Source organism: Brienomyrus brachyistius, chromosome 16 (assembly GCF_023856365.1).
Source record: "Brienomyrus brachyistius isolate T26 chromosome 16, BBRACH_0.4, whole genome shotgun sequence".
Lineage (NCBI taxonomy): Eukaryota > Metazoa > Chordata > Actinopteri > Osteoglossiformes > Mormyridae > Brienomyrus > Brienomyrus brachyistius.
In genome coordinates this window covers 19,635,354-19,657,444 of record NC_064548.1, presented here as the reverse complement: position 1 = coordinate 19,657,444, position 22,091 = coordinate 19,635,354, and the positions used below count along the sequence as shown (strand labels likewise).

The 22,091-nt window shown below is 40.3% G+C and overlaps 2 protein-coding genes across 2 annotated transcripts; both read right to left on the bottom strand.

Annotated features, from left to right (window-relative positions):
- Nucleotides 1-454: 454 nt before the first annotated feature.
- On the bottom strand, nt 455-4,437 carry lacc1 (laccase (multicopper oxidoreductase) domain containing 1). The gene is made up of 6 exons (XM_048977872.1): nt 4,169-4,437; nt 2,965-3,493; nt 2,327-2,505; nt 2,075-2,240; nt 1,128-1,353; nt 455-873 (listed from the first exon to the last, which is right to left on the bottom strand). The coding sequence occupies exons 2-6, from the start codon at nt 3,482-3,484 to the stop codon at nt 687-689; spliced, it is 1,278 nt and encodes a 425-aa protein (XP_048833829.1). The 5' UTR covers nt 3,485-3,493; nt 4,169-4,437; the 3' UTR covers nt 455-686.
- A 2,819-nt stretch (nt 4,438-7,256) lies between these two features.
- Nucleotides 7,257-14,300, bottom strand: dnajc15 (DnaJ (Hsp40) homolog, subfamily C, member 15). The gene is made up of 6 exons (XM_048977893.1): nt 14,144-14,300; nt 13,531-13,582; nt 10,852-10,925; nt 9,281-9,357; nt 8,382-8,452; nt 7,257-7,891 (listed from the first exon to the last, which is right to left on the bottom strand). The coding sequence occupies exons 1-6, from the start codon at nt 14,246-14,248 to the stop codon at nt 7,821-7,823; spliced, it is 450 nt and encodes a 149-aa protein (XP_048833850.1). The 5' UTR covers nt 14,249-14,300; the 3' UTR covers nt 7,257-7,820.
- Nucleotides 14,301-22,091: the final 7,791 nt, after the last annotated feature.

Below are 22,091 nucleotides of genomic sequence, written 5' to 3'. Positions count from 1 at the left end.
CTACAAATTTTTCCTACATGAGTTTCAGAAGTGTAACTGAAGGATGCGGTAGATGAATGGATCTAACCACAGCGGACCCCACAACCTGACGTTCCATTGTTTTAAAGACCAGAAAAGAACAGGTAGTTCACTCCAGGTAAGTTACAGGAAGCGTATCATGCTTTAAAACACATTCTTAAAACTGATTAGAAAACAAATCAATTCTGAAAATATGCACGGAATTAATATATTTTAGAATACTATACAATCAAAATCCTTTTCTTATCCAATGCAGGGTTGTTTTACGTGTGAAACAAAGCACAGGGACACACCTTGGATAGGATACCAGCCAATCACAGGGTGCTCTCCCACATTATGGGTTTTAGAGATACCAGTTCACCTAACCATGTATTTTAGGAGTATAGCGGGGGAACCCATGCAAATGAGGACATCATGAAAACTCCAGATACAAAACTAAAGTGTAGCTGTTTAATCCACAACTTATGAATTGCGGGGCTATGTGAAAAACACTCAGCCAACAGTCTGAACTAAAACCAGCAGTAAAATGATTCTGATGCTCAAAGCACCTGATGAAATAAAATACTCAACATTGTGCATTTACATTCTATGTCGTGAATACAATTTTGTTGTATAAAAGTTGACTCGTTTTCCTGCTCAGTCGATATCCTATTTGATAACCAAATTGTTCACCCACTGACAGACTGATTCTTAATCCACAAAAAACCGATCTGTGTGCCAAAATTGATCCCATCACGAACATGGGAGAAGAAGGTGTCAGGGCTGCAGGCCGTGCAGAGTGTAAGGAGGGGTCTGTCAGTCACAGTGTTGTCCTGGATACAGCGAGGAAGGATCCCAGCTTGCTGGAGGAGAATTCTGAAAATAGCAAAAACATTTTTTAACTGAGCCCATAACATTTGATAGATGGTTCTCTATATGGTTTGTAAAACTATTTCAAACAGGTCACCACAAAACAGAATCTTCCCAGAAAAGTACTGCACGTGCATCAGTTTACCACATGGATTTTTTACAAGCAACCCACAGGTTTCAGTTCAAGGTAAGACTGGTCCTCCAAGATAGAATCAGAGCAGTTTGGACAGAATGCAGACTGAAGTAATGTTCACCTTTACCTTGTGGCTAGTCTGATGTCGATGTAAGGCCGTGTAGAACCCCTAGCTTTGACGCAGTCTGGATGAATCGCATAGTACTTTTCGGCAGAATCTCGGTCCAGAGTGAAACAGCACGGGCCCACAGACGGGCCAATGACCACGACGATGTCAGATGGCTTACTGCCGAACTCCGATACCATGGCATTCACCATTTCCACAGCAACCCCCTTCAAAGTACCTTTCCAACCTAAATATCATTTGTGAAATAAAAAGACTGTGAGATATACAGGCAAGAAAGCTTTACTATACAAATTAATATGAATCTTGACCTTTGGGCATCGGAAACAAACTCCTTTTTAGGTGAACGTTTTAACACAGAAGTATATACAGTTCTGGAATCTGCTTTTTTAATTCATGGTTCAATCCTGGTTCTGCTGGCAGAAGGGTACACTGCACAGCAGGCTGCTTCCAGGCTCAAGGTTTCCAAGACAGCAGTTCACAAGAACAATGTGAAGCAAGAGACACTGGCAATAACTAAAAACCAGCCAGAAAGAGGGCAGAAGCAACTTTCTAATGCCAGAGATGACTGTCAACTTATCCAACAGTGCATCACGAATCGGAGGATGTAATCAAGTAACCTTCAAAAATAATGGGAAACATTAAGTGGTGTGAAGCTCACTGCTAGGACAGTTCATAACAGGCTCCTAGAACCACGACTGAAGTCCCATAAAGCAAGGAAGAAGCCCTTCATCAATGAGAAACAGAGAAGAGTCAGGCTGGAGTTTGCAAAAAATATATGTATTTTACAGCAATACCCATAAATAAAAAATTGAGTGAAACTGAAAATTGTGCTGTGGTCTCAATTTTTTCCAGCGCTGTATATTTATCAATGTAAATTTCTTCTAGGGCCATCAACGCTTCCTGGAATCATATCAATTGTGTCAGTTGTGAGGCTGTATAGGGCTCACCTGCATGAGCCACGCCAATGACCTTTGCCACAGGGTCCGTGAAAAGCAAGGGCATGCAGTCAGCTCCGGGTGCAGCAATGACCAGTCCCACCTGGTTGGTTACCATGCCGTCGTAGCTTGGGGGCTCTGGTTTCCCAATCACCCATACATCACTGGCATGATCCGTCTGTGACCAGTACCCACAATCAGATAATCAGCATGTGTGACCTTTGCATGAACTTATGGGTGCATTCTGGGTCCCGTACAGCTTACTTTTATAAGGCGAAAATTTTCGGGGTCAAATCCAGCCTGAAGGCCAAGGCGACGCAGGTTCTCCTCAACAACTACATTTGGGTCCCTGCGCCTGGAGCTGCTGAAGAGGTTAAGGGACCGTAGTGTACTGATGTAGGAGATACCCCCTGTTCTGGTAGTGAAACCATGAGAAAAGCTGTCTAGAGATGTTCAAGAGCAAAAAAGCCTGTTAGTTACACACTTCACCTCACAGTCAATGGAGTAGAAGGAACTCTTAGACCTAACAGCACCCAGCATGGACAGCAGGAAGCACGGTGCCATTCTGCTGATACCCTGACAAAGTGATTCACTTCACTTACTCCAATAGGGTATCCAATTGTATAAATTAGTAAAAAAATTACTTTGACTTCCTATTTTTCGTAATGACCGCTTCACCATTATTGTCTACGAAGCTATAAATGCATTATAAACCAGTGAATGCTACTTAATTAGCTACAAATGAGATCACCGTAATCGGCTCTCTGGGTCACACATTGTGTGTCACCTTTAAATCGGTTCATTTTAATAGTGAGGAACGGCAAAACTTCTATGCATAAAGTTCCGGTTTTGGGGCTTTAGACAGATCTGTTAAAAACTCAGAACAAAACATCCAAACTCACCTGATATTAAAGACGACCTAAGAATAGAAATCTCTCCAGTGACAGCAGGTAAATTCCGGAGGAAAGCCTTCACTTCCTCTCTGATATTTTTGCTGAGATGGCTGCTGGTGATGGGACACTGCGAGTCATCAAACAAAGTTTTATACTCAAAGCTGTAGACCGCGGTGAAGAGTAAGCTTTGGTACGTCTGCAGCATGTTCCTCCTCTGGCTGGACGTAACAACCAGCACAGCACTCAGATCCAATTCATCCACGGCTTGTTTAAAGCTGTACCAAGAGGATGCCACGCAGCCTTCATCCAGTATGTGAATTTTTTCCTTCTGACCCGCAAAGCTCTCCAGGAGTGTTGAAGTAGCTTGCACGTGGTTTTTTTGTGTTTCTGAATTTCTGTCAGTCATAATGTATATATGACTATATGTCTCATCGTCTATTATGGCAGACATATCCTTCAAGCGTTTTTGCAAGCAGCCATCTTGTGGACAGTTACTGCAGCCAATGTCCACAAGCACCATTTCACACATGTTTCCTCTCTGCAAAAATACAATATGTGCTTATTAAAACAACTGCGGTTCTCAGTATGTGGGTGACCGCTAATGGAAGAGTAAGACTTTAAAACTGCGAAAATTCCATGTAAAATACCGCCATTAACTGTAATTTGATTCAAACCGTATTTTCCTTTCAGACCATTCTTTAAGCTCAGTAAGTAGTTTACACAAATATCACTGACAAACTCAGAGGCTGTATAATGAAGTGCAGCATTCACCAAAAAGACCAATGCAACTAGCCACAAAAGCACATTCAAGTCATTCAACAAAGACTAGACACAGGCGGCTAATCAAGTTCATGCAGCAACTGACTCACAGTTACAAATAACTGAAATGTCAAAAAAAAATAACAGATGGACTCAGAAAACCAATTAAATTACTTGTCAGCCTGGAATTTTGGGGTGACCTTAACTAACTGACTTGCTTGAAATTTCCTAAATACTTTCGGTTGTGTACAAGGTGACGTTATACATTAAACAGTAACCTGCATACAGTAGCAAAGGGCGCAGATGAGGGGGCTGATTTGGAAGGAACTGTTGTGTTATTTTTTACGAGTGAACTTCAACAAAATGTACAGTTCAGAAGCAGCGTCACAATAACAATTGTTACTATTTCAGAGAAGAAAGTGGAATAGTTTGGAGCGAATTCGACGCTTAGTACCTGGAAGAAGCTCCCAACTCTGGGACCCAGGTGAGTGAAGAATCCGAGATGATCAGAGATACAATTACCCAGGCGACCTAAAATCGAAACAAAGAGCAAAGACTGGAGACGAAATCAGACAGAGCTGAGACTACTGATTGAGGAAAAACCGGATGCAAGATATAAAGGCTTATAAACCGAAGCAAACTAAGGACAACACTATAATGTGAAACTTCAGTTTGTAGTTTGCTTATATAGTCCATTGCTTACACTTCCGGTTTTCTCAGTCACAGGAGCATGTCGTCACACTCGTCGCTGTAACTTTCTCGCGCATGCGTACGCCACATTAAATTTACCGACCCTAACCGATTCTTACCGTGCACATGCCAATTAATGGTTCACCCTGCCAAGATGCAGCGTTATTTAGACTATGAATATTACGTACTGCCGTAACAGGTAACGTAGGTTACGTAGCCTACTTAAACTAGGTAGGCAGTATTTATCCTTGCTTTGTTGTTACCATTTGCCTGTTGTTACCTATTTTACACAATATCCCATAATGTTTGAAAACGGGGTTGTACTCTTTTACAAAGACTTGAATTTGATGTTGGATTGTGTGGAATGGTGTTGAATTGGGTTAAATCTTATTTGACTATTTGATATCAATATGTTCAAGTGTCCAATAACTGCCCTCCATTGTCTATATCACAGGTATAATATGCAGTACCACACGGATCAGTTCTCAGACCTATATGATTCTCTCTATATATGGTGCCATTATGCAGCATAATACGAAAACGTAATCCCAAATATTCACTTCATTTCTTGTCACTTTAGCTAGTTGCTTTCATGAAGTTAAAACCCGCATCTGGCATGACACTCACACTTCCTGTCTCTCACACTCACGCAAGAAATCTTACGGGAGATCTATGTTATTCTATTACAAACGTAAAATTAGCTACATCAAAAGTGCTGGGTAGTTTGCAAACTCTACAGACTAGTTACAAGGTAATAAAACTGTTGCATACATGTAAATGCATATGCGTCTCAAACTGAAAATCTCACACCAGTCAGCTGACCAAAGTCTCAGTGGTCCAGCCGATGCCTATATAACAAAGCTATTTCAAGTTTACAAGCCATATTGTCCACTCAGATCATGGAACGCAGGATTTCTGGTCATTCCACATATAAATAATGTAACAGTTGGCGGTGAAGCTCTCTGCTACAGGGCACCTATATTGTGGAATGGTTTGCAACTAGTGATCAAGATGCTGATTCAACTGAAGACCTATTACATATTACATATGCAACCTAACACATAACACACCGTAACTATGACTGCTGGTGCCGCTGTACATGCCATTTTGATCTACTGTGCTCGTCCATTGATGTCTCAATGCATGTTCTGACCACCCATGCTCTCTGCCTCCTTCCCACATGTCCCGATGGTGCCGGGGGTGGGCACCATCTGTGCTGGAGTCCTGGTTCAGTGCCATAGAGGGGTGGTATTGTGGATTTGACACACAAACTGTAACATTGTGGGTGCAGCCTTCAATCTGCCAGAACTGACTCATTGATGGATTTTGACTTTGCCCTTGACCAGTTTACACGCTGCTTTTAGCAAGCAAGCCCATTCTTTCTTTTTTTATAATGCTATCATGCCCAGGGGGTTGGGCAACCAGTTGCTGGAACCTCAGAGTTTTTTTTTCTCCTTACTTAGGAGTTTTTGCTTCCTCTCCTCCATCGTCATCCGGCTTTATTTCTTTCATTTCGCTGTCTTCCCTTTTCCCTGTTGTTGAATCTGAATAAACGTATCACAACACACCCATGTAAACTGCCTTGGGGTGACTCTGTTGTGAAAGGCGCTATAAAAAATGAATTGAACTTAGATTTTGCACCCGACTGCAATCACTGCTCAAGAAGTTCAACCATTTTTAAAACTTCTTGGTTGTCTCCCACAATTTCTGGTGGTACTGCTATGCTTCATCTATATCCATATGCTTTCAGAACATATGTATATGTGGACAAAATGAAAGCAGACTATAGAACATAAGAAATTTACGAATGAGAGGAGGCCATTCAGCCCATCAAGTTCGTCTGGGGAGAACTTAACTCAGAGTTGTTAAAATCTTATCTAGCTCTGATTTAAAGGAACCCACGGTTTAGCTTGCGCTACACTAGCAGGAAGACTATTCCATACTCTAACTACACACTGTGTAAAGAAGCTTCCTCAAATTCATTTTAAAATGTTCTCCCGCTTGGGGTGACTCTGTTGTGAAAGGCGCTATAAAAAAAATGAATAGAAATTAACTTAGATTGACGGAGACTGAAGCCTCAGTCCATATGTGTGTTTAACACTGAGCATTAATGAGCCTTAAAGCCGCAGGTTGTATTAGCGCAGGCTGCGTGACGTCGTGTTATGTGGGAGGGAACCATAAAGAAATTTCTCAGACTTCCCCTAAGATTCTCTATATTAGACTAATAGAAGGTTAAGTGATTCACAAAGCTGAACGTAGCACAAGCTTATCATGACATTGTTTTCAAGGATCATACATGACTATTGCTTACATCTGTTCATTTTTTTTTATTTCTGTGGCAGCCAGCTCTAGCATACATTACCTACATCGCAAAGCACAATTTGAATGCTAAGCTCCAAGACTGCTAGAAGCAACTAGTGAAGCAAGATTACATTTGTTACAAAAAAACAAATGAAGATTACTGGCTTCTACGTCATACAATTTTGTTTTATCAGCTAGAGCTAAAATACTTCTATTGAAACTGATTACAAGTTGATCTGGGCATTTTACTCATTGGCGCAATATACACAGAACATAAGGCGAAAACTAGGGGAAAATGAAAATGTCTGACCTCACGAGTTTTTTTTTTTTTTTTTACATTTCACCTAGCAAAACTCCCTCCACTACCCCAAGCCTGAAATTGTTGAAATAAACCAAAACAGGCCATACCTGGCACAAAATATATATATAAAATATATACATCTCAGATGTATCTGATAGTATTACCGTTTAGGAATAGGAATCATTTACATAAACTTGGAGAGACTTTACTGTGAATGAACATGGCAAATAAATAAATGAGACCAGCATATCACAGAGGCATGTAATAGTACCACCAAGGTTTGTGTGTTTACATCACAAATATGAATATGTAACGCAGTCATAAACAGACAAAGCCAGTCCAGCAGACATGCAATCGGGAATAAATAAAAAATGAATGATCATTGGTTTGTGTAGATACAAACAAAAATTACACTCTACTCTCCCATTTCACACCAGTCAATAAAACAAAACATACATAAATTTACATTGTATAATTGCTATTAATATGCAACTAAATTTTCCCACTTTTGGAGTACTGTGGCAAGTGTATCTGACACTGCTAAAAATGTAACGTGCATTTGCGCCTCATCAAAGAATAAGGACATAAACACAGGAGGCACTCAGTCAAGGTTTGCCGATTTTCAACATCCAGGGACATCCAGTCCGTCGTGTGTCCGGGCTCCAGTGGACCCCCTGCAGGGGCCCTCGCCGAAAATGCGGCAAGACTGGGTAGAAGTGCAGGGAAGAGTGACACAAAATTTGTGTGGAGTCAGGGGGAAAAATGCTGCGGAGGCGGTAAGCAGAGTTCTAGCTGAAGGCAAGACGCAAACGGGTCAGTGCCGTAAGCCGGAGTCCAGCAGGTCTTTTGCTTCATTAATCTTTGCGGCCAAGTACGGGGATCCACCTGCAAGAAAAACAGCGACTTTACAAGCAGAACATTTGCGTCCCTCGACCAAACACTCTGTTGTCTCTCAGTCTTAACTATTCCTACTCCGATTAGACAGACGGGCAAAAAAAAAAACCTGTCTTGACCCATGTTCAACTCAAGAAGGATGGCATGGTCTTGCAGGAAAACGCCAGATTGTCTGGTTGTACAACAAAAGAATTTCAGTACTGTGACTGTTATCTGCTTCTCACAGCTGTACATCCATCCATGTTCCAACCTATGACAGGACTGCAGGGGGCTCTGGAGACCCCAAAAAAGAGCACATGATGGGGATATGCCATCAGTGCGATGGCAGTGCATATACAGGCAATCCAGTAAAAGCAATTTAGAGATGCCAAATATCATTACCAAAAGGAATTCAAAATGCTCTCACACAAAACACGCACATGACCAAAGTACTTGTTGATCTGTAAATTAACCTGGTTTTATGAACGAGTGCAGCTCTCACCTTTGTCAGGGTGATTCAAAACCATGATTCTTCTGTGAGCTTCCTGCACCTTTGATTTACTGCTGGTGGGACTACAAGAGAAACATGTGACTTCAGAGACACCTAGTGGCCACATAAAGTCATAACCCTGTATTCATCTTCATACTTCAGTCAAATCCACTATATTATTTCCAGTTAACCTTACTAACCAATAGTTATTTTTCAAATATATTATGACAAAAAACATTTTGCTACATGAAAGTGTGCCAAGGCAATTTTACAGGAATTTTATCAACAGTTGGGTTCATTTCAGTGTACAGACGCTCCTCTATTTACGAACGAGATGCGTTACGAACAAACGTTCGTAAGTCGTTATTCAGCATCATTTTAAGGGTATATGCAAGTACAAAAAACTAGGATGCAGGGAGTACGCAAGCTGCGCTGCGGGAGTAGCAGCCAGAAGTAGGCGGACTTACAGACTTTTCCTTCGTACGTATGTCTGAAAGTTCGTAAACGTAGAGGAGCGTCTATTTCTAAACAGTGTTTTTGTCAACACGACTGCCCTAAAGTACTTAGCAACCAAAACAATATTACGCTGAAAAAGTGTAAAAAAATAATTCAAAAGATGTGAACACACAGAGTAAGTAAAATTCTAGAAGCGGAGAAGGCAATCACTTCTCAAGTGTGCAAGTGAAGTTCAAACTGACATGGTGAGCGTGTGTTCGGCCCTCTGTGGCAGTCCTGCACCTACGGAGCATGTCAACACTGCAGGCTGAATGTGGGCCCCCAAAACCCTGCAGCCAACATTACGGAGCAGGTCTGTAGCAGAAATTGAGGGAAGGGGGCCTCATGCCCAGTACAAGGCAACCATTCGCCCACGTAAGCGTCGATGGTTCTGCCCCTGACACGCAAGCTCTTACCTGATCCCCAGGACGAGGCTGGCCTCTCGTTTCGTCATCTTTGGCTCAAACCCCCCTTTGTAATATGCAGAAAATGCCTGTGGAACAAACAGGAGTGGCACAGTATTCTCCGTATGTAATATGAACAAAGGCAGTAACATGCTGTGTCACTTAAGCATGTGGACTCTGCTATTTCATGTGGCAAACTTAAACTGGGCTACAAGCCCAAGCTGGTCTCCAGGCCAGCTGACTGGTCTGCTTCACTGGGATTTGCAAAAAGACTCTGGTTTAACACTTGGGGATGGAGCCAAACAAGTGGGAGAATTCACTCCACACAGGCATAGTCCTTGGTCATTTTATTTAGTTGTGATTCATTTTACTTTTTTTTTTTTTATAATATTCATTTTATGCCACCAAAATGGGGGTGAAAAACTCAACAAAAAATGCCACACCCACAAACCACATCATCGTGTCTAATAAAACCTAAAATGTTACAGTATACATATTCAGGCTAAATGTACACCTCACAGAAACACTTAACTTATGCAAACATGGTTCACTTAATCAGTCACACATGACCTGTATGTCACAGCACTTAGCTAGTTTCCATTAGATTTTAAGTTTTAATATATATGCTATAGAGAGTGCAGCCTGTATTATATATGCAAGAAGATTGATGCACGAGAAAGCAATAAATGGTAGATCTAAGCCTTTAAAATGAGTATGGTGGCGAGTGCTAAACTATTAATAAAGGTTAAATTACGGAATGTTAATAAAAAGCTGTGCAGAACTAAGTCTCCATGACATTAAGTCAAAACATGGTTGTAATAAAATGAAATCTAAAAACCAAGACAGCACAACATCAGTTCACATGGCTGAAGTTCCACAGCCCCATCTGAAGTTCATTACAGCAGACATGCACACTCTGCCTTCCATTACCCTCCACGCAACGCTGAAGTTCCTCTCATCCAGAAGATTGCAGAAACACACATTCCATGTGACACTAATCAACGCTTGGCCTGAATGATCAAGCCAGCTCTCACACCACCTCGATTTCCCGCCCAGGAACAGCACAGAAAAGTTAAGGTGCTACAAGAGTACAATTCAGGAGAACCAAGAAAAAAAACAAAAAACCTGACCAAAAGTTCCCTGTATCTCAGAAGTAATGAAGTGCAATAATGTAAAATTACAGCCAACAATTTATGAAGAAAATCTAATTCTAACTTTTACAAATGTTGGCAAACTCCATTTCAAACTCTTCTCTATGTCATGTTTAACAAATATGTTAATGAATACCTTCTCTGACAGTGTAAAGTAGCCTTAAATGTCTGAGTGTGGAGTGTATGCAAACTTAAATTTAGTCATAAACAAATTAGGATAATTAGATAAATAAAGCCATGAGAAACTAATTCCATTTGAAAAGCTGTGGCGTGGGAATTCAGCGGACAATGGGCTGACAAACTAGAACTACATCTCCTGTCAAACGTATGTGGATCCATCATCTTTTTTTTTGTTTTTTTATCTACTGAGGACTAGTCTTAATGTAAAGAAATAATGAAAATACAAGTAAATGAAAACCGTCGTCTTCTTACCGAGGCAGGCATTTTCTTTACAGTCTCAGAGATAACTTGACCAAGAGGCTTCCATAACTGAAACGCATAGCGCCCTACAGCAGAAAAGGAAAGATGTTCAAACCATTCTGAACTCCAAGGCAGCTTATTCAGCCAGAGTCAGAAGTTCATCAAGCTTCTTTGTGGCATTATATGAGATACAAAATAAGCACTACAAAGACACGGCCTGCAGGACACACAATGGAAGGAATTTTCCTCACTTGCTTTTGAATATTGAGAAAATGTTGCCTTATTTTGACAGAGCCTGTGCTTTTCCCCAAAAGAATTAATGGTTATCAGTCGAATGATTAAAATGCAGAGAATGAAAAAGAAAACAAAAATGGAGAGCAGGAACAGATTTCCTAAAGTCTTCCGGACAGACTCAAAGTTTACGATAAACTGCCAAAAATGAGCCAAAGCGAAGCAGCAGCGAAACTACAATAAGCTATGTTTTATGTTCTTATTATAGCGTATCAGAATTAGAATTTGCGCAGAAAATTTAAATTAATTGTTCATTAATCGTAATCAAGGTAAAAATGCTCAACTGATCGTCACCCAGCCCTAGTACGGAGAGATTTTTTAATATCTTTTGCCCTTGTAGCTGCTAAATAACACTGGTCCCAACAACGAGTGTATTATCGGAAACTAAAACAGAAATGAAAAGGGACACAAAATACAATGATTTGTGAACTGAAATAAAAAATGAAACCTATAATTGCAATACAGATAGATAAATAAAACACGTGTCGAACTTTAATCAGCAAAAAAGCAACACCACACATAGAAACAGAAAGCCTTTATTGTCATTATACTGGAGCACGGATGCTACTTGTACAACGAAATTGCAGCGGTCACTTCTAAAGTGCAGACATAAACGGACATTACGTTTGCCATGCAAACAGTATTTTGCAATAGACAGTACTAAACAGACAAAGTAGATGCAATAACGCACAGTTTTAAGTATTTTATTATACTATATTAGTATACAGTATACTACAGTATTATAAAAACTTTAAAATTATTGCATATTTTCCTTATGTGGGGGTGGTGTGTTGTATGTGTGTGTTCATTGCAGTAATGGCTTGTGGGAAAAATCTGTCTCTGAGCCTATTGGTCCTGGTGCTAATAGCCCTGTAGCGCCTGCCGGAAGGCAACAGGTGAAACAGGTGATAAACAGTGTGAGTGCTGTCTCTGATGATGAAAAAAAAAGAATCATCCAAAATAAAAAACCAAAGTCTTTTTTGCCTTCTTTATCCACAGTATCTCATTTTTAAAAAGACGGTGCGGCTGTTGAGCTGTCCCTTACTTGACTTCAGTGCTTATCGCTTCCATGATTTACCAAAACAGTCGCATGTGGCGTGCTACGCTAACCAAATTTAATAAGCATAAGTATATGCCGAATTTATACAGATTACTGACTTTTGGGCATCACAATATGTATGTCATTAATATTTTAGGCATACTACTAATTTGCTTATCTAATTGTGGGTGAAAATAATTTAAGCTAAATAAGTATGAGAAATGTACAAACGAGAGGAGGCCTTTCGGCCCATCCAGCTCGTTTGGGGAGAACTCAATATCTCAGAGTTGTTAAAATCTTATCTAGGTCTGATTTAAAGAAGTGCTTTTTCAAATTCATTTTTAAGTGTTCTCCCGCTAATTCCCCCCTACGACCACGAGTTCTTGCATTAGAACTAAATATGAATATAAAAAGTAATGTGTCAAAAAGCCGACGTCCATTATCTAAAGCCCTGCAATAACATTGTTTATTTTGACAAACTACTTAAATTAAACGGTCGGTTTGATTTTCTGGAGGAAGGTTAATTGTTTAGATCAATCTACCAATCGGTAAAAAACAGATTAATCCATAGAAAGAGAGTCATTATTGGCAGTCCTACACTGAGCCACTCACAGCCTGCCATTAGTTTATTTTCTGCATTTTAAACTGCACATAACCACCCTCCAATTAAACGCTAAACCACTCACTGATGGCTATTTCAGTTTTCATGCCTTCCATCTGCCACTTTGATCAGTTTTAAAAGACGTGCCACTAAGTGTCGCTATTGACGCCGACTCAAGAACATAGAATTACAAATTTTTTATCGTTTTAAGTCTCACAGTCGAATGCAGGAATGAGGAAGTTTCTTTTAATCTTTAGGTTATTCATAGCGTGTATCAGTACGATTATTATGTTAATTTCGAGTGAGTATGAATTGCCATAAAAGTGTGTTAATGTCATGTGATGATGGAATTTTGCTGATTTTGTGGAATGATTTGGTGTAGTTGTGGGTGTATCTAAGGGTGAGCACAGGTGACTATATGACACTTGTTAACTGCTCAGAAGGATTTGTGTGGTTATTTAAGGTTGTGAATATCACTCACTATCCCTAAACGTGTCCGTGCAGAGGAGAGGAGGTTTCCGATAGACTGAAAATTATTTAGATTCCGTATAACGCAACCTCTTCACAAACTGACTGACTGACGTGGAACGTGGATAATAGTCGTGGTTCAAGTTTCAGAGAGGGCCCCGATGTGGTACTACTGAACACTGTACTCAGCCTAAAATGATGCAGTAAAATATCCAGCTGACTTCTAAAAATCGCTTACTTGATAAGCAGAAAAAAAAAATACAGAATCAATTCAGGAAAATTAGAAGTTTACCTGCAAAAGCTGCAGCGGCAACACCAAGACCAACAGCAATCAAAACCTCACCCTATATACATATATATAAAAAGAAAATGTAGTTATTTCTGGGTTATCCCTCAATTTAGGCATCTATCAATTGACAAGAAACGTTATGCAAATAATTTCTACGCCAAAAAAAGAAACACTGCAGCGAATGATCACTAAAACTGTACTATGCGACTTAGGCTTACATATGATTATTTAGCGAAAGCTAATGTTATAATATCAATTCTAAGGTACCCTGTAAAATGAATTACACGTTTCCCAAAGCAATTCAACGCAACTCAGCCGTAGTATCTACACACTTGTTATAATGATCAAGTACCTGGGCATTATCACGGCATTAGAGAACGACCCCAGAACAACCAAAACCCACTAAAAAGTCAGGTGAACAACTGTATGTTTGACTTGCTTATGTGAACATGCTACATGCCGACGTTTAATGGGTTCAATTAATCCAACACTGACAACTGAAACAATTTAATAATCATCTCCATGAGAACACAATGTACAGTGCTAATCAGGTTACTATGAAACTACTGAAAGTTGTCCCACCAAATAAAGATTTTTTTAACTTCAGTACACTTACAGCCCGTTTATCAACGTCTGCTTCACTCCGAACTGTAGATTTCGGAGCGTATTCAGTATATCTCATTAAATCACTTTCCAAAGTCACGCCGGTTCGGTTCGCCATGCTTTCACTCAAGGGCACTTGCGTACGGTACGCCAAATGGGACAAACTATACCTACAACAATACAACAACGCGCATGATTCTCCAGCGTGCTATATACAATACATAGTTCATTACAAGGACCAAAAATTATTCTACTTTCATTTTTGAGAGATCATAGGTAAATTGTTCATCCATCCACAAATACTTACATATGTATATAAATCAATGGATCTTTCAACCACTGCAGTTAGATTTGGAGCATTTAAAATACACTGCATACAAGATTATACATGTGGCAAATTCACAAACATAATAACAATGACACTGTCTTGATCACCATGGGGAAGTTCTGTTTTTATCTACCCTCTCTTGCTCTCCATGACACACAAAGGCATGTATAGGTGAAAACAAGCTTCATTCCAAGCTTGCCAGCTATACCCATGGAGGTGGAGGTGAAAAAGCCCACAGATGTGACTATTCTGCTGAGGCCAGATTTAAACCAGGGACCTTCTGCTTAAAAACCCAGAGGCTTAGCCTCCTGAACCACACACTGCCCCCTATATGCTACTGGTACACTTTTTATAGGGTCTCTTCAATTCATGTCCATGAAAATTCTTATATTACAAGGACAAAAGCATTGGGACACACCTCTCAATCCTTGAATTCAATTTCAATTTGACCAGACCCATTGCCACAGGTGTATAACATCAAGCACCTAGCCATGCAGTGAGGTTTACAAACATCTGTGAAAGAATGGGTTGTTCTTAAGAGCTCAGTGAATTCAAACACGGTACTCTCATTGGGTGCCACCTTTGCAGTTAGTCAGTTTGTGAAATTTCATTCCTGCTAGATATTATTGCAAAATAGAAGCATGTAGAACAAAAGAAACTCAGTCCCAAGTGCAGACCACACAAAGTAACAGAGCGGGGTTGCCAAATGCTGAGGCGCATAGTGCGTAAAAGTCACCACTGCACTGTTGACTCAACAACTGCAGAGTTCCAAGCTTCCTCTGGCATTATCCCCAGCACACAAACTGTGCTGGGAGCTTTGTGGACTGGGCTTCCACAGCCAAGCAATTGCAGAGAATGCCAAGCATTGGATGAAGTGGTGTAAAGTGGTGTGGCATGCCACCACTGGACTCTGTGGCAGTGGAAATGTGTTCTGTGGAGTGATGAATCGCACTTCTCCGTCTGGTAGTCTGATGGACGAGTCTGGGGTTGGCGGATGCCAGGAGAACATTACCTGCCTGACTGCACTGTGCCAACATTGAAGTTTAGTGGAGGAGGGATAATGGATAAAGAGTTCCCACCAGTGAAGGGAACACTTATTGCTTCAGCATACCAAGACATTTTAGACATTCTATGCTTCCAACTTTGTGAGGTCAGTTTGGAGAAGGACCTTTTCTGTTCCAGCATGGCTGTGCCCCAATGTATAAAGCAAGGTCCAGAAAGTCATGACTGGGTGAGTTTGGTGTGGAAGAACTTGACTGGCTCGCACAGAGCCCTGACCTCAACCCCATCAAACACCTTTGGGATGAACTAGAATGGAGATCGCGAGCCAGATCTTCATGTCCAGCATCAGTGCCTGACCTCACAAATGCTTTTCTGGAGAAATGGGTAAAAATTCCCACAGACACACTCCAAAATCTTTTGAAAAGCCTTCCCAGAAGAGTGGGAGTTGTTATAACTACATAGAGGGGGACCGACTCCATTTTGATGCCTATGGCATTAGAATGTGATGTCATAAACGTTCCTGTATGTGTAATGGCCAGGTGTCCCAATAATTTTGTTAATATGGTCTAGTACTGCTATAAAATGTATCTGTCTTCTTGGTCATTTATATTTCTAAACAGTTAAATATGATGCAACATTGTGTGTAACAGCATTGCCATAATCTTGGTCAAATATTCACTTTATTTGCTTGATTGATAGATTGGTACTTAAGGTTAAGCAAGTCATCATTTTGAACAATGCAGCAAACATGAAATGCTTCAGTTCATGGCCAGCTATATATACTGGTCAAATTATGTAGCATAATAATGAAATGTTATGACTTATAGCGTTAGGTCAGATGAATACAGTGTTTATCATATATTCTCAAAAGTCCTAAAAATATTCTTAAAGCAATAAATAGCCACTAAAAATAATTATTGCAAAACAAGCATTTATTGTCCCTATAAACCACTTTGTTTTTGAGCAGAAAAGAAAGTGTCCAAGAGACGTAACAGTTCAGTGATAAAATCCTCTGTCCACCCAAGAGAAACAGATGAAATTTTACCAGTTATTAATTATTCAATAGAATCACCCCAGGCCTCCAGCCACCACCCTCCCCTTCCCACAGTCACGAACCCAAGACCTCTGACACAGTTCAAACACACAACATACCCAAAAGCCCAGCACAGACAGTTAACTGGTCATGCAAATGCTGGGTATTATGTTTTGGTGCCTACTTGGGTCCTGTACCACGAAGCAGGATTTGGATGTTGGTCGGGAATAAATGCACGTGAATGAAGATAAAGTCCATTTAAACTGGGGCTCCTTCTGACAAGTTATCAAGCTAGCTAACAAATCTCACTTTGTATAACGAGCCCTGGATCTGACTGGCCACGAAAAACTGAGAATCACATAACAGTATGGGGCCCACCAAGGCAACGACAAGCAGCAAAAGACTGTCAGGAAATCAATTTACAACATGCCATAAACACAATGGTAACAGAACCAGACAAAGAACAATGAGCACACTACAGATAATTATACAACGGTAAGAGAACCCTAAAATTAAACTAATAAATTAAACAAATAAGTAAAAAACCGAACAGTATTGTGCATCGTGCATGTTGCAAGGCAAGCCGAGAGGGCTGTCCCCGGACTTCTGCACAACTAAGCCCAGTACGCTACTTTTCCATCTAGACTAGCTGGGATAATTGAACTAGCAAAAGGATAGTTGACTGCAAATATCAGTTTGAGGGAAACTTCTTTTGTTAAGCTGGATGAGGTCTTTGGATTATATGAATCATAAATATTACCTAAAACTATAATTATGTGGTTGCTGTGAAGCATTTTCAGACTTAATTTGTTTCTTCTTTATGTTTTTATATGTTTGAGAAAGAAAAATGGCCTGTGTACTACTTGAATATGACTGCCGGTACTCAAAATCAGACTAAATGAGACTCTGGTCTTACAATCATGCAGTCAGTATTACTGAGCTTTAATAAAAGCTTGTGGCAAATAAGCAGAACCCATTGGTTTCCTTGCTTATTGTAGAAGGAAATACAGTAATATTACTAAACGAATCAAGATGAAGCAAACTGCAGAAGAGTACGTAACGACAGTATCCTAATTTCATTCCACAGTTTGCATGACCCACACTTTCCTCATATAACTGCTAACAGGATGTGAATTCAATAAGAACTAATATTATTTTAACCATTTTTTCCAATAAAAACATAAATACCGAAGTGTCATGGCCACTGGACAAAACTGTAAAAAACACATAACACATAAGTTTCAAAACACATAACAATGACAATTCTAATTGGATACATCAGTGACACCAGTGATATCACTGTGGTATAATTTGCTTGTGTTCTTTTACTATGTTATTTATTTATTATCTCACTGTTTGCTCGCTAGGTGCACAAAATCCAATTGTCATACCCGGCTCGTACGATCCTCGTGTGTGCCACACCCCCCTGATTATCCACGTGTGCTTCCCTGATCGTACCCAGCTGTGTCTAGTTATTTTGATCAGTCCTGTCTACGTCCAAGTCTTGCCTGTCACTTGTCCGTCATTGATGTTGTCGATGTCAGTGCCTGTGTTCCGTCCATTTGACCCGATCCCTTTGATTAAATCCCCGTTTTTTCCTGACTTCGCCTGCTTGTCTGCTCTTTGTCCGCTCGCCTGCCCGAGCGATCACCCGCATTACCGGCGAATCGTGACACGAATCTTTAACTTTAACATTTTCATTCTTTTATATAATTGCTTCATATTTTATTGTAGCTTGTTTATTTATTTGTTTTTAGCTTTTATTTTCTCTCATTCTTTCACTTAGAAATATTCCATCTTTCTATAATTTCATTGACCTGTACTCATGGGCAAAACTTTGGGTTGAGCATTGGGGGGGGGGGGCATTGAGGTCTCCCCCCATTTAAGGGGTCCAGGGGATTGTATTACCTGGTTTTGATTACTGGGATGGTTACAACCCCCCAACCTCAATAATAAGCACCCATGTCTGTTCTGTACTGTACTGTAGTTGCTTCTCTGCCTTTGGTTTTGTTTTAATCTCATATGTGAAGCACTTGGAGCTGCACTGCATGTACGAAAGTGCTGTATTGTATAAGTATAGATTATTACAGTGTTAACTGGGTGCACACATGACACAAGGCTTTCTGCCTGTCAAACCTTTTCTCTATGATAGACTGATCTCTAAGTGTTCAGGTCTGACAAGACTGAGGTCACCGACTGAGATGTCTTGACCAGATGCCTGGGTAACACTTTAGTTTACGGTCTTCTCCTATACTATTAGTAAACTGTTACTAATCATTTGATAGGATATTAGTAAATAAAAAGATTGCTTACAATAAGATTCAGAAATGTCTTATTGCTGTCTCACAACGTTTTTACTAAAAGCTTTGTACATCACCTCCAAGTATAAAGTGATGAATTAGTAAACATACTTAGAAATTAGTTATGCTGGAGCCTTAGTGTCACGTCTAGGGAAGGACGGAGACGAAGGCAGGCGTAGGGAAAACCGAAAGGGGCTTTATTTAGCGAAAAAGCAAAGCATTAGGAAATGGACCACGAGGGGTCAAAGCAGGGTAGGGAGAATCAGGAGAGAACACAGGATGTAGGGCATGTTGGGGACCACAAGCAGGCCACAACATACAGTAAAGGACTGGAGTGGGGAGCTCAAGACAGGGAGGCACTATATACACTACTGACGAGGGAGCAGACGAGAGGCACCTGGGGTGATCCACATGAGGACTGTAATGAGAGGAAAGATTAAACAAGTAACAACAGAGAGAAAAAGGGGGAAGGGATGCGGGGCGTGACACTTAGTGGTCTGCCCCTTCGCTATTAATAAACTGTCATTTCATAGTATATAATAGTAAATAAAAAGACTCACAGGTCTGCACCAGTGACCAGCACCATGTCGTTGACAAGAAGTGATTTGTTTCCTGAAGAATGAACATTTAGTAATGCGCATTTTATGGTGGGTTTATGTTGCGGCTCATCTAATCTTATCAAAGGGATTGATATTAAGTTATCCGCAAAAGAGCCACCAGTGCAACGTATAGGTCTAAGTCTTTGTCTAATAATAGTTATAATATTCTTTCTAGGCTCATTCAACTCTGTTTCTAAATAGCAGTTAGATTTTGGGGATGTCGTGTCACGGAGCAGCTGGGTCACAGGCAGACATGAGCTAAAGGTGGGAGATTAAACAGCCTTCGAATTAAGACGGCAAGGCTGAGGCCTGGGTGATGTTTGCAGAATCAGGCAGGGTGACTGTTTGCTCTGTTTTGGGTTAGCATAAATTACCCCTCCAATGGAGACCTTATCATTTAGCCTGGCTGTTCCAAAAAAAAAAGGTGCCAGTTATTAATAAAAACCATGTTCTGAGATACGCACCAAGTCTCTAACCAGAAGTTTAGGGAAAGTAGCCAGCTATACAGGTTACAGCCCCTGTATAGAGGCTTGGCAAGGGACAATGACGATTAGATTCCAACATTTTGTTTTAGCTTTCACACACAAATAAATGAAGTTTCTCTTTAATACCTCGGATCGCCTGGACTTTATATCATTAATTCCAGCATGAACAACCAACGTGGAGACTTGATTACCGGAGATGGAGTCCAATTTCACCTCGATGTTGGAAACTCTGGCCCCAGGGAGGCTTTTTACAGAAACCACTGCTTTACGGTCGTTAGAAACTCTATCGCTCTAACTAATGAGTCTGCCATTAGGAGCACCTTTCCCGCTTCTGCAGACGCACTGCTGAGAGCAGAGAACCTTTTGCTAAGCGCTTTTAGGACAATGTCTGACTGTGACCCAGGGTTGGTGGTTAATGGCTGCTGGTGCTGGAGACAGATACAGCAGGAGAGACTACGGCCAGATCTAAGATGGCTGTGTGCTCGGATTGAGCCATAATTTAAAATCCTTCAATCTGCTTAATCTCCACTAAAGTGTTAATGTGCCACTCTGATACGCTGATCCTGCCCTCTGCTGTAACTAAACACTTCTGACATATGAAAGTGTCAGGAATGTCAGAAGGACAGTCTGCGCTCTACTTGATGCAGGAGCTACAAAACAGAGACACTGAAGACAGAAACACTTACTCTTTTAATTACTGATCTTAAATACATTAATAGATTAACTGAAGGCATGAGTGATTATGGGTGATTCTCTAGGTAGGGTTGTAACACTGACTAAAGCAAGACAATGACAATTTGTAAACTATGCTAAAGCTAGATAGAATGTTATTTTAGACATTTTCTTTCCTGAGAAAGAACTTATTCCGTTCTCACACGTTACTTTATGGGTTTGAGTCCTTGGAAACACACATATATCGGTCTGCAATTGAAATGCATTTAAACAAGAGGAGATGGAGAAGAAAAGAAAGAGGTGGAGAAGAATAGAAAAGAAGAAAAATAGGGAAGTAACAGAGGAGGGGATTAGGAAAACGAACAGCGGGGGCGAAAGGTCAGGTAAGGTAAGAAAGCGATTTTGTAAGAAAAGCCAAAGATGTGGTCTAGCTGGCCTCTGCAGTTATTTCAAGTGTGATGGTTTGCTGAATATTTATACAAGATTTTAGAACAGAAAATGTAGCAGTGACTTGTTAAAGCCATTATTGTACCGGAATAGCGTTAACAGACTTCCATTAAAAAGGAATCAAAATTTACACATTTTGCAAATCAGTTCTCTTTCCCTAATCCTTATAACGTGTCTTCTTGTGTTTATTTTGTTAATGTATTCAGTTTTAATACCGGGCTTCTTATAAAACCATCCTGAAAAACCTTACACTGTCTAAAATGTCAAGCATTAAAATTTAGGAAAAGAAAGAGCAGCAAAGAAGAGCAACAAAGAAAAGAGCAACTTAAACTTGATCACAAAGTGTACGTAGATCCGATTTGCTTTAGGAAAAAGTAAACAAGTATGAATGCTGCTTTCAAAGTAGATGTTATTGTTACACCGTGACACTCTACAAACACTCACACACAAGCACACATATTGTATCCTTTTATATGATACTGGGAATTGCATATATGTGGTTGACAGGGTTGACATTTTCCACACAATCAGTGCTGTTAACATGAAGCATTTGAAGGGTCACAGCAGCAGAATGAACGTAGAGAAGGCAGAGGCATTGCCAATCTTATGTTTAAACTGCTAGAACCCTCACAATGATAACAATACATTTTCTAGACTATTGTGTAATTACATACTGCAGTTTCCCTCCCAGGAGCAACAAGCAGAATTACTTTATAGAAGACAAGAAACACAACCGGCAGCCCTGCTGTCTGATTCAGCGCAGAGATAATATGTTTATGACTAATTAGCTCACACAAATCTGTCTACTTTAATGTGAAAGAAGTCAATAATCAACAACAATGCCCTTGCTAAAGGACTTTATCACATTCCTAAAAATGCACAATTTACTCTAGAGCTGAGGATCAAAGTATATCGGACCAAATATTAATTCCAGGTCTCTTTTTCTTCTGTTTGTGCCATTGAGATAAATTCCTTCAGCCCTTCGTTCAGTACAGAATGCAGGGATGAGCCCCATCTTCATTATCTTCTCATCATTCCCATCACATACAAGAGTATTGTTTTGGGGGCCGAGCTGTAGGAGTAGAAATACGCAGA